This window comes from Poromitra crassiceps (genome assembly GCF_964638095.1).
Source record: "Poromitra crassiceps genome assembly, chromosome: 4".
Taxonomy (NCBI): Eukaryota; Metazoa; Chordata; class Actinopteri; order Beryciformes; family Melamphaidae; genus Poromitra; species Poromitra crassiceps.
The window spans coordinates 32,028,402-32,040,968 of record NC_139626.1 but is presented as its reverse complement, the minus strand read 5'-3'; the positions used below and the strand labels follow the sequence as shown (position 1 = coordinate 32,040,968).

Below are 12,567 nucleotides of genomic sequence, written 5' to 3'. Positions count from 1 at the left end.
CATTCGTGCATTTGAAATATGTATGCTGTTTGAGAGTTTGTTGAGGACTCTGCATCAGGAGAGGATATTTTTGTCACTGACCCAATATTGCAAATTAGAGTCTGTAAGATAATCAGACCTGTTTGCGCTTTCAATATTTCACTGACTTGAACAAGTAGAACTGATTTTAATATGCTGCATTTGCATGTTCTACATGCCCATATAAATAAATCAATCAATGCTGGCAACGTATAGAAAATTAATTGCCATCTTTCTTAAGTTGAAGCTATTTACCTATTTATTGGATACGAGAACACATGCAACACCAGTATCCAGAACCTGCATCAAACCCCCCCCCCCAACACACACACACACACACACACACACACACGCAGGCGCACACACACACACACACACACACACACACACACACACACACACACACACACACACACACAGACTTATGCGCTCCAGTCACTCTATTGCACAACACTTGCAATATTTACAGTAGGAAAAGTGGAGCTGGTCTTTCTTCTCCAGGTGACATGCCTCGTTGGTGAGCTGGTCTTTCTTCGCAGGTGACATGCCTCGTTGGTGAGCTGGTCTTTCTTCTCCAGGTGACCTGCCTCGTTGGTGAGCTGGTCTTTCTTCTCCAGGTGACATGCCTCGTTGGTGAGCTGGTCTTTCTTCTCCAGGTGACATGCCTCGTTGGTGAGCTGGTCTTTCTTCTCCAGGTGACATGCCTCATTGGTGAGCTGGTCTTTCTTCTCCAGGTGACATGCCTCGTTGGTGAGCTGGTCTTTCTTCTCCAGGTGACATGCCTCATTGGTGAGCTGGTCTTTCTTCTCCAGGTGACATGCCTCGTTGGTGAGCTTGAGCGTCCCCAGAGAGAGACTTCAGATGAGGTGAAAAACTGCCTGGGGTGATGAGTGCCGCTCAGGAGTGCTTGGGAAGTGCACTGGATGGCTATATGGGTTATTAGTTATGTGTCAAGAGTTAAGTTACCAAAATTGACAAACAAAAATAGCTTCCTTACCTCTGTGCATTCATTCCCCCTCTGGATTATTAACTGAGACAGGTGAGCAACAGCATTCCCAGGTCAGAGTGTTTAAAGGCCTGCTTTGCCGATTTTCATATATAATATGTATATATTCAAATGAACATTGTTTAACTTCCTTCCATCTTGCCTGGACTGAGAGCTCCCCGTGCATTCACAGAACCTCCTTGTCCAAATGATGTCATTTTGAAGCAGTTTTGCCATGCTGTCACTATCACTATCATTACTGCTCTCTCTACCTTCATTCGCAGAACTTTCATGGACCAAATTACATCACTATGACATCATTTGGACCAGGAAGTTCGTATATATGAACGGGGGAGCTCTCTGTCCAGGCTAGATGGACGGAAGTTAAACATTGTTCATTTGCATATTGACATGGACGTCACATTATACTACTGATTTTGTAATGTTACAAAGCTGAGTGAAAATCAGCCAGGTGGGAGAAAGATAGACGTAGACTGAAACAAAAACAAATTTCAGTAGGCGACAGTATCAAAAAGCCCTCTGAGAACAACATAGTAAGCTAATAATTCACCAACACAGTTTCGAGTAATAACAGTCAAAAACAGAAATGTTACCAAAAAGAGCGGATTATCAATTAAAATGTTGTTGTTTTTTGTCCCTTGTATCCGTCTTACACAAATGAAGTCTCACTGGGTCAGTATCTCCCCTCACGCCCCATAATAGTTGGGATACTGACTCCAAGCTGAGCCTGGTAAAGATCCTGAGTCAGTCCATATAAACAATTCCTAAATAGGCCACAATATCTATACTTAGTTTTTTGCTACTACTGCTACCCACACAGCCATACCAAACACACTACTCTTGTGTAAGCCTGTGTTTCTCTCCGCAGCTTCTGAAGTGTGGAGGGCGGGATGGGGGGAGAGGGGGGGGGGACTCAATGCTTTTCATGGTGCCTCAATCAGAAGAGATGCAGGCCACAGACTGTGACACCTCTGCTTCATGGTGGAGTTCATGTTGTGTCAGCTTCCCCACAGACTCTGCAGTCTGTCTGTGGGCCGCGGGAGCCCGTGGGATTCCCCAGGGAAACACACACAGGCGGGGACGTTATTGAATTTGAAAGGAAAAGACGGGATAGGGAAGAGGAGGAGAGGATAGCGCGGCCCGGCTCAGTAATGACTGCACCATGACGTGCTAACTAAGGAAGCACTCTAGGAACACGGAGAGAGTTCCGCTTTGAGGGAAACTGTCATGAAGCATCAGATCTCCAATGGATACAGCTGTTTCTTGCTGCGAGGGCTGAAAATGGCATTTTCTAAATTCCCAACTTCACCCTATTCCGTCACATTATTCTACGTGCTGTAAACACATATTTGCATTTTGCCATTTCCCCTTTCATCTTCAGTGCATATTTGTGTTCAATCAGTTATTTTCTGCTGCATACACACTCTGTGCTCACTTTCACCACCCCTCCCCCTTCACGAGCATTATCATTTGCCGTTCCCAAATCTACCCAGTTGTTCACAGAAAGCCAGAAACAGCCAGAAATAGACAAATCCAAGTTGTTCTTCTTGAGCACTCCCCATACATTTAAATCCAAGGTGTTCTTGAGCACTCCCCATACATTTAAATCCAAGGTGTTCTTGAGCACTCCCCATACATTTAAATCCAAGGTGTTCTTGAGCACTCCCCATACATTTTGCTCTCTATCAACCAAAGCTGAAAGCCACAACACCAAAATATTAGTAATGTGCTTGGAAATGAGAGTGCCCTCAAGGTGTTACGGGGCATTTGGTTTTATGTCTCTGCTCAGCTCCAGGTTATCAGAAAACAATACTTGGTAGCAACACGCTACAACCATAATATACCCTTCATCTGTAGGAATACTGCTATTTCAGTGTGCAGGCCCTATAACATTATGCCCAGGAAGTCTCACAGGGACCGAGATCTCCAGAGACCGAAGAGCAAAGTACAATCACATCCAAGAACATTAGTTGACATAACGCCCCCTAAGACATTAAAAAGACAATCTGGCTGCGAAAGCCCCTGACACTTTATCTAAACATACGGTATTCAAATTCACAGGTTATGGTTATGGTTGCACGCTCAATGCATTTGTTATTACATGAATCCCCTCACGTTGCAGTTTTGTGATGTCAGTTGGGCCTGGAGTGGGGCAGTGGACATCTTTGATGGCGTGTAACATTTAAAGTAACGATGGGAAGTTAAAAACGATTGCATTCATAACCTGTGTGGATAAGAAACAATAGCACACTGAGACAAAAATAATCAAATACTATCTGGTCAACTCTTTCAATCTAGGAGTAGTGACTCATGGAGTACTGACCAGGACCCTGTTTCCTGCATCTTCACAAAGAACGTATGGAAATGAATTAGCTTGGAAGTCCATTTCATCTGGAGATGTTAAAATGTAGGTCGCACGTTGCAGTGTGTTATGACGATGGTCTATATCCATGTTTGCAAGTTAATGGTAAATCGCTGCAGTGCTGCAGCTTTCAGCAATACAATCAACAGCACAATAAGTTGCATTTACACTGTGCACTAATCATGCATGGAAGCTATCCAGCAAAATAAACTGATCTTTTTTCTTTCTTTTTTGGTCTAGCTTATTTGTTAGAATCGCAAAAACACAACGCGTAATAATTATGCACATAAAAGGGCACCCAGGGTTAATTACACTAATGTAACATGACGGGTGGTTGGTTCATTTAGGTCCTTGCCGTGTTGTGATTACAGCATGTAAAGATGTGGCCGTGTTCAATTAATATTACTATATTCTACAGCTGCCCCCTCTTAGTCAATTAGTCAATTAATTTGCAATTAGGATTTCAATCAGCAAAGATAGGTCAATAAGATATTTCCCTAGAAAATTATTAGCCCCCTCCCACTGGCACAATTTTACAAATAGTATTGGTCTTCAATAAAACATTGAATGTCAGTAAATCATTTTTATATGATTACATGCATTTGTGTATCAAAAAAGTAAAAAAGTAAAAAGAAACTTTGGTAACACTTTATAATAACGTTCAGTCATAAGTCATTTATAAGCCTTTAGTTAATGATGAACTAATCACTTACAAAACATGAATATACATGTATAGATGATTAATAAATGCTATGTTAACATATCACAAATGCGTTGTAAGTCATCCATAAACTTTTAGTAAATTAAATGTTCCTCACCTGTTATAAATTATGTGTAAATCATTTACAATTCATTTACAAGGCTTTCTGCATCCCCTAATCTAAAGTGTAAACCATTCATCACACATAAATGTGTTACATACAAGGGGGTAGCTCTGTCAAAATGGAAGCCAATGTGGAAGTGCACTTAAACCTGCAGTCTTTCGAATGGCCTGCAGGGGGCGACCCATTGGTCTCTGTGGACTTCTGTTTTTTGACGCCTCATGTATGGCATTTTGGCCATTGCCGTCTTGGATCTCGACACAAGTCCAGGGGTTTCTCACAGAGCACGGCCTGCTATTGGTCCGTGATCGGCGAGCTGTTTGATCAGTGGACAAGCGACCTGTCAATCAACATGAAACTAGCGATTGAGACCATAAGCACATTAGGAAAGTGTTTACTGAGGCCATACTTGAGGCTTCAAAACAGAAGTCCACAAACGAATGGGTCGCCCCCTGCAGGCAAAGAGGACACTTCCGCATTGGCTTCAATTTTGACAAACAGAGCTACCCCCTTGTATGTAATACATTTATGTGTGATGAATGGTTTACACTTTTAGAGTAGGGGATGCAGAAAGCCTTGTAAATTAATTGTAAATTATTTACACATCATTTACAACAGGTGAGGAACACAAGTTTAGAGATGACTTACAACACATTTGTATATGTTAACATAACATGTATTAATCATCTACAAATGTATAATCATGTTTTGTAAATGGTTAGTTCATCATTAACTAAAGCTTAAAAATGACTTACGACTAAACGTTATTATAAAGTGTTACTAAAACGGTACACATTTGCAAAAGAAACAAACTATTTGACTGGTCAAAGAAATGTATTTGTTAGCCAACTAGAACTTTCTTTAATTGTGGGCAGCCAGATTTTCTGAATCAACATAACATTTGCCTGGACATTATGAGATACAACATTGCTTTTACAATATAATTGTGCACACAGCACAGGTATAAGGGAGCAGAGAATTGCGCACAGCAATTGGGTCCAGAAAACTGTTTTCAATGTGTTTCTTTGAAAGTGTGTGAAGAAATAAAATGGAATAACAAAATACAGCATAAATACAATTATTATCCAGACTTTTTCCCCCTCTCAGTTTGTTTTATAAAATTTCCACGCAATAACTTCTTTGAAACATCATCACTTTGAACCTGTTAACTCATTTCTCATTGAGTTAGTGGTGCTGCTCTGGATGAAATCACAACAAAGAACAAAAGTGAATGTTTCTCATGGCAGAATAACTCTTTACACCGGGCGAAAAGATAAGTCACACAAGTAGTAAACAGTGAAATAATCGACTTCTCAGTCACTGTATGACAGTCATTGAAGTGGAAATACAGGGAGTGTTGTTTTTGCGATAATTGGATTGAAGAAGCACAATCTTCAAACATTTTAAATCTGCCACACTGTATAGTATACCTGGATTAATGTGTGGGGAAAAAAAACATTTAATGACAGTACATAAAGACTCAAATCGATAATATCACATACTGAGATACAACAACTGGGGGGGACAAAATGACTTAATTTGTTATTATTTTGTATTTTGTATATTTCTCTAGAGCTTAACACTGTTCTCTCATTCATTGTAAAAAGCTTTCAAAGCAGGTGCAGGTTCTTTCCATAGTGTTTTATCAAACAGTACAGCTTACCTTTAAAGGACCAAAAGGTCAGTCCACCATTTAAATATATCACACTCCATTTTCTTGTCTTGCAATATGGTGTCTCAGATACGATTTCCATTAAGGACTTTTGCTTCTGACAAACCCAGAAATGCCACCTGGGCTGAAGCATCCATTCTAAGCGAGGGCGGATACTACTACTCCAGTACTCCATCTGTGAGCAAACTGCATCAATCGCCACCATATTCAATAGAGTGAGGTACAGTATAGTGGTATAGGTACAGTTGCCCAGTATGCACATATTCAAAGTACAGCCTCATAGTTTTGATCTTCATAAAAGGGGGCATACTACATATGTAAATGTTACTAGTGTCCCTCCTTTTGGGTAGTATCAAGTTATAGATCTACTTTGGCAGCAATACACTAAAATACCACAAAGCCCTTCTCCTTTGCTCAAAATTCCTTGTGAGTAATAAGGATGATAATAGTGATAAATTTCCTGTTCCATGTTATTGATGTGCACTTGTATGAAAGGAACACTTTTGTGATAAATGATTGGCTGATTCATCCTCCACACACTAGTGTTTTAGGGCAGGAGAGAGAATTTGTCACATGGTTAGAACATTTACCCTACCCTCACACTTGGAGGTATCTAATATGCTCTTTGAAATCTGACGACAGAGTTAGCAAATGTAGCACATCAAGAGAGCAGCCATATGCTGTGTCTTTAGCCTTCATTTATATTCTAGTTGCATCACTGTGGTGCTACAATTGGACCCTGCCCACTAGATCCGTCTGTTGGGTCGCAACTAGCGGTGGGGGGGGGGGGATCGATACAGCATAGTATCACGATATTTTGTGGGCAATATATCGTATCGTATTGAATGCCAAGTATTGGGATATTTTATTATACAAAATGTCAAGTGCATCATGCAACATTTATTATGTTGGTCAGTCTGTCTGCTTGACAATCCCATTTAGCTGCAATAGAAATTATTGAAATGAGATGAACAGACTGGAAACTTTATCTTATTAGATAAAACATGTTGACAATGTTTTTTTTCCTTTGGGGACATAATTTGCAGTTGAAAAAAGGTAATCAATCACAATCAATCACAATATCGCAATACTCAATATATCATAATGCTAGCATATACTATCGTATCGTGACTTAAGTATCGCGATAATATCGTATCGTGGGGAATCTGGTGATTCCCACCCCTAGTCGCAACCCACATTGACTAAGGTGTTATGGTTCTGAAAGAAGAGTGATCTACAGCCAACAATGTTGATACCAAGTTGAGACAACACACTTGCATTTTAAACAACATGAAAGTTATTTGGCTAATCAGATGATCTCTCAGTTGCCATGTGATCTTGTATGTGGCGAATAACCAGACATGACTGTAAATTAATGCATGTCTTAGGCCGTGTGTCCATATGGCGTCTATTCCTAAACTCCAGCGTCTTTTTTTTAGTTGTTTCCAATACGGAGAGAGGGTATGCGGGCGCATACGGCCATCTCGAGAAAGTGCGCTGCAACCAGCGTCTATTTTCACAGAGCTCTGACTGTTTTGTGCGCCGGCTCCCAGCGCTTACAGCTGAAAATATCTGAACTTTTCAGAAAGACGCTGGTGTCGGGCGCACCGTTTCATGCAACTAATTATAGAGAAACTATCACAACAGAGACAGAAAGGCTCAATTGTGGGAGCAGATTGGCTGGACACTGAATATTTCTGGCAAGTGATGCGTTAAATCGCCATACGTGTGTTGTTACTGTAGCTAATGTTAGCTTTCAGTTAGCAAGCTAGCTACCACTGCTGAGCTAATGTTACTTGACTGCTTCCTTGCATATTGTGCACTAGGGTCAGCGCTCCCCAGCGTACTTCCAGCGTTTAAATGTCGGGAATAGACGCCATATGGACACACGGCCTTAGTTGTTTGGCATTAAACGGAATGTGGGTGGTGTGCATGAATCTCGGAGCTGTTCCTTTCATAGATTAGTCTTACCTCTAAGACTAGATTCTATCGACTATGAATTGCATTTTGTCTGATATCATCGCTCGTATTATCATCATAATTATCAGTCTAGTCCTCAATGTGAATCCTTTTCCTCCACTGACTTTGGGCTCATTGCTGATAAGAAAAACCATCCACTCACATAAAGCAGCTCCTATATATACCGTATATGCAGGTCTGAGGGAGGAGTGCAACAACAAAAGAGACACCGCTGCATTACCTGTATAGTCAAAAATCCTGTTGATATGATTTTGTTGATAATTCTATCGCAGTTCCATGTATCTGCAATAACTGGTTGCATGTCCAGTTTGTGCTCAATTGCAACAAACATTTTAAGTTCTCCTACAATCTTGTATTCACAATAGGTCATTCAATGTCTCTTTCCTCAATCCGTCAGTTTTGAACCCGTGTAAAGAACCAGCATGGGAGAAGTATACGGAGTGTAATCTGGGTGAAAAGTGTCTTCATTAAGAATAAGAACAGCTATTTCTGTTGAAAAACACTTGTTTGGCGAGACCAGGTAGTGCCAGTAGAGGTTTCAACATGTCAAATAGAACAGATGGCACCTATCATTACCACGATGACGAATGGCTAACCCACAAACCATACATTCAATCCAGGTTTAGCACAGAAGCCTGCATAATGTCTCACTCTCTATGTGGTTGCCATATTGACCCGCCACAACCCAATATATGATTGATTTATTTCACACGTAATGATACATGGCTAGACAACTGTACACATTATATCAAACTAACAAAAATAAAGAAATACAGAGTTGAAACGCAAGAAGCGTAAATGGCATTTAACATATGAAAGTTACACTGTAGAAATGTGGATCTTACAATTGTCATACAACCAGACATTACTATTATTATTATACTGTACATTTCCATTCATTCGAGTCATCCTAAATTGGATGTCAAATCCCTTCTTGAATGCTGCTGTAGATAGCGAGATGTCTAATCATCTGTATGACAGCATTGTATGGCATGACCATGGTAACCATGAGCAAGGAGGTCATATCAAATTCCTATCTAAAAGCAAATATCTGGCTACTGATCTGATTCAAATAACACATTGTCAACACTTTATTTGACCCATACAGGTCTTTGCATTGGATTACCTTACTGTTTGTGGAACATCATTTGACCATTATTTGATGCTGGCATTTAAGTATCAGAGCTGTCAATTCAAATACCACATAGCTGGCTTTTACAAAATACATAATATACTCTCAGAACACAAAAGTTTGTAATGATTACTACTGAAGCAACAGACGAAAGTTTGTCAAACAGAGATTTGCATTTGACTGTTCTACAACCTAAATGGAGTTCATGTCACAAAGCCAATTCAAAGATTCACAATGAGTGTTGCAATTGAGCCCTTATGTTTCTGAGAAGTAGCCAAACTCAATGTATCGTACTGTAGAACCAACCTCCACCATCGCCGCAAAGAAACAAACTATACCAGCTTATACATCCACCCCAAAATATCTCTGCATTGGAGTCTGCAATGTTACATATTTAAATGAAAATATATTTATATAATTTGTGGATTTTTCACAGTAGTTTGTACTGCACTGTACCTTTTTGTCCTTCTACTTCTGCCTACATAATTGTCAACCATGAGGGAGTCTATGGAGTCACTTGAGAGAGAGTGTATGTATCTTGTGTTTTGTGAGAAAAATGTCCCTTGAATTTTGTCCTGTAATGTCTCCAATCTTCAATGTGGTAAGTGCTGTGCATGTCTTTCATCTCAACTGGCCAACAGCGATTTCGGGATTGAGTATTCTGAAAGGCAATTTTCCCCCTTATGAGAATACAGCTTTGTAGAAACTGCAAGAAACATTTGCTTTGGCACAGATTTACATTGTAGTAATGTTCATTCCTTTTACTCCATGGCCATGATCGTTACTACAAACACAAGTGGCCCATTGTGGTCATCCTTGGCTCGGTACACCGTCACTGACCAGTCTATGTGTTTGTGTATTGCCGTGTCAGTCTATCCTCTCTCCTGGTGTAACGTCAATGCACTCTAGTGTCTAATCGTTCCGCGCATAAACCCAACATCAATCGCCTCTCTGTCTTCGGCTCTTGCTCACTCTCTCTCTACACTCTCACTTTTGTTTTTAGATCTGAGTCTCTTGGACGTTTTCCTTCGAGTTCCCCTTGAAGAGAAGAGGCTCCATTTGGGGATTCTGGTTCTGGCCCATGAAACCCTTGATCGATCCATGTAATCCCATGGTAGGCATGGGGAGAGACATCGGCAGCGGTGGAGACACAGAACTGGGGTTGGAGTTGGTGCCATTGCCAGACGTGGTTAGCAAATTGGATGTGGAGATTGGGACCGAAGTACAGGAGATGGGGATGTCCTGGCCTTGCATGTTCTTGTTACTGATGATGCCTCCTGGACACATCCCTTCAGAGCCAATACTAAGACCCATCACATTGTTGTTGAAATGATGGGTCTTGTAGTAATGGTTGAGATTATCTGATCGGCCAATGTTGGGAAGGTTGACTATTTCTGGACGATGTATCCGTAGGGTTCCTTCTCCACCACCACCCGAATTCATGGTTGATCCACCTGAGATGCCACTTCCGGTTCCAGCTCCAATCTCATCTTCTACATTGATGATTTCAATGGCTCTGGCAGGGCCGTGGTGCTTGTGCAGCTGGTGCTGCTTACGAAGCTTATAGAACACCACCAACATTACGGCCGCCATAAAAGTAATGGCGACGAAGCAACCAATGATGATCTTAGTGGTCTTCATGACGTCATCTAGGCCTGGAATGTTAGTTACATCCATTATGGACACAGTCACTGCCTTTTCAGTAGCTCTGTTGGCTCGTGGGGACAGTGAGGAAAGGGACGAGAGAGAGGGTGATATGGTGACACCAGGTCGGCCTTCCAATACTCCTCCTTGAACAGTCGGACCCGGAAATTCTATGAAGGTCTCATTAATATACTGCCTGGCTGAGTTCTCCTCTTGCACCGTCTCCACGGTTTCCACAGTGACAGTGGTGAAATAACTGTAGCTGTTGCTGGGGTCTGAGGCAGACACGTTGAGCACGGCTGTCGCGGTGGTATTTCCAGCAGAGTTGGTTACCATGCAAGTGTATTGGCCGGTGTCTTGCACGGTCACGTTGGTGAAGTTCAATGTTCCGTCGTGAAGCACTGAGATTCTAACTCGGTATGACCCGTGGGTCATGAGCGTGCCGTTTGGAGTGAGCCAGTTCACTGAGGTCATGGAGGTTCCGGTACGACATTTCAGCTCAGCAGCCATGCCCTCGGTGACATTGAGGTCGGTGGGTGGTTCCACAATCACTGGAGCATAGCAGGTGAAGTGGCTCTGGTCCAGTTCCCCAATATACCTGCCCTTTAGACCCGGGGGTGCATGGCAGCGAGCACAGCATGTGGTGTTGCTGGGCACCGTTTCCTTCAGCCACCAGCTGAGCCACAGGACATCGCAGTTGCACACCCATGGGTTATGGTTGAGATGGACCCTCTCCAACTGGTGCAAAGGGGTGAAGAGGTCATGGGGCAGGGAGTGCAGAGAATTGTGTGAGAGGTTCAGCTCCTCCAGGTTTTTGAGGTCGTCGAAAGCATTGCGTTCAATGACTGACACCCTGGAGTGCATTAGCCACAGCTTGCGCAGTGACACTAGACCCTGGAAGGATCCAGGTCGGACTATCCCCAGCTGGTTCCCTGACAGCTCCAGCTCCTCTAGTCGCACCAGCGGGGTGAGGTTGGGAATGTCCTTTAAGCCACACATGCCCAGGTTCAAGAAGCGTAAGTTGACCAGGCCTTCGAAGGCAGCCTCGGAGATGAAATCCAACTTCCTGAGTTCCCCCAGATCGAGACGGCGCAGAGAGGGGACGCGGTGAAAGGCAAAGGCCGGCAGCGTCTCGATGGGGTTGTTTCGTAGCCATAGCTCCCGCAGCTTGCTGAGGTACTCGAAGGCTTGTGACGGGACCACTGTGAGGCGGTTGTCAAACAGCTCCAGTGTGTTGAGGTTGGGAAGGCCATTAAAAGCTCCCACCTCAATCTGCCGGATGTGGTTCTTGGAGAGCTGGAGGATTTCCAAATGCCGCAGGTGCTTAAATGTGTCAGACTTGATCACCTGGTGTGGGCAACAAAACATGGAGGCATGTTGTAGCAATATCAGATTTATTCATAGAGAAAAATGTATATTCCTTTTAAGTGTGAAGGTTAGAATTAAGCCATATTTACCTGAATGGAGTTCTCTTGTAGATTGAGGTATCTTGTGTTCTCTGAAATACTGTCTGGGACTTGGTCTAAACTCTTCCTTGTACAGATGACACGGCTCGCCTGATTGGAGCAGGTACAGGGGGTGGGGCATGGGGGTGCTGCCTCTGTCAGCTGAGGTCCATGGTTGTGAAACCACAACAAAAGCTGGACCAACCAGAGGAGGGGGGAAGGGGTACAGGGGCTGGTCACCATGACAACACGCATGGCAACTGAGTCATGACCCACCCCTATTTCTCTGATGTTGATAAGTCACGTCCAAACAAAGTCATTTAAGTGTCTTTCTTGATATTCATAGTTGATGCTCTTATTCTATTTTTCTCTTTCAAGCAGTCACTTTGAAACTTTGAAAGAGTGTAATGTTATATTAAACACTATTTATCATTCATGGATTCTTATTTTACTTTGCTCATGTTTGTTTGACTGTCAAACACTGTAT

General features: G+C 42.4%; 1 protein-coding gene across 1 annotated transcript; it reads right to left on the bottom strand.

Moving 5' to 3' along the window:
* Positions 1-9,990: 9,990 nt before the first annotated feature.
* On the bottom strand, positions 9,991-12,335 carry LOC310774804 (leucine-rich repeat-containing protein 4B-like; the record flags this gene model as incomplete). Its single annotated transcript, XM_083634942.1, has 2 exons — positions 9,991-11,982; positions 12,093-12,335. 2 exons carry the CDS (start codon positions 12,333-12,335, stop codon positions 9,991-9,993), a joined length of 2,235 nt encoding a protein of 744 aa, XP_083491068.1.
* Between the last annotated feature and the right edge of the window lie 232 nt (positions 12,336-12,567).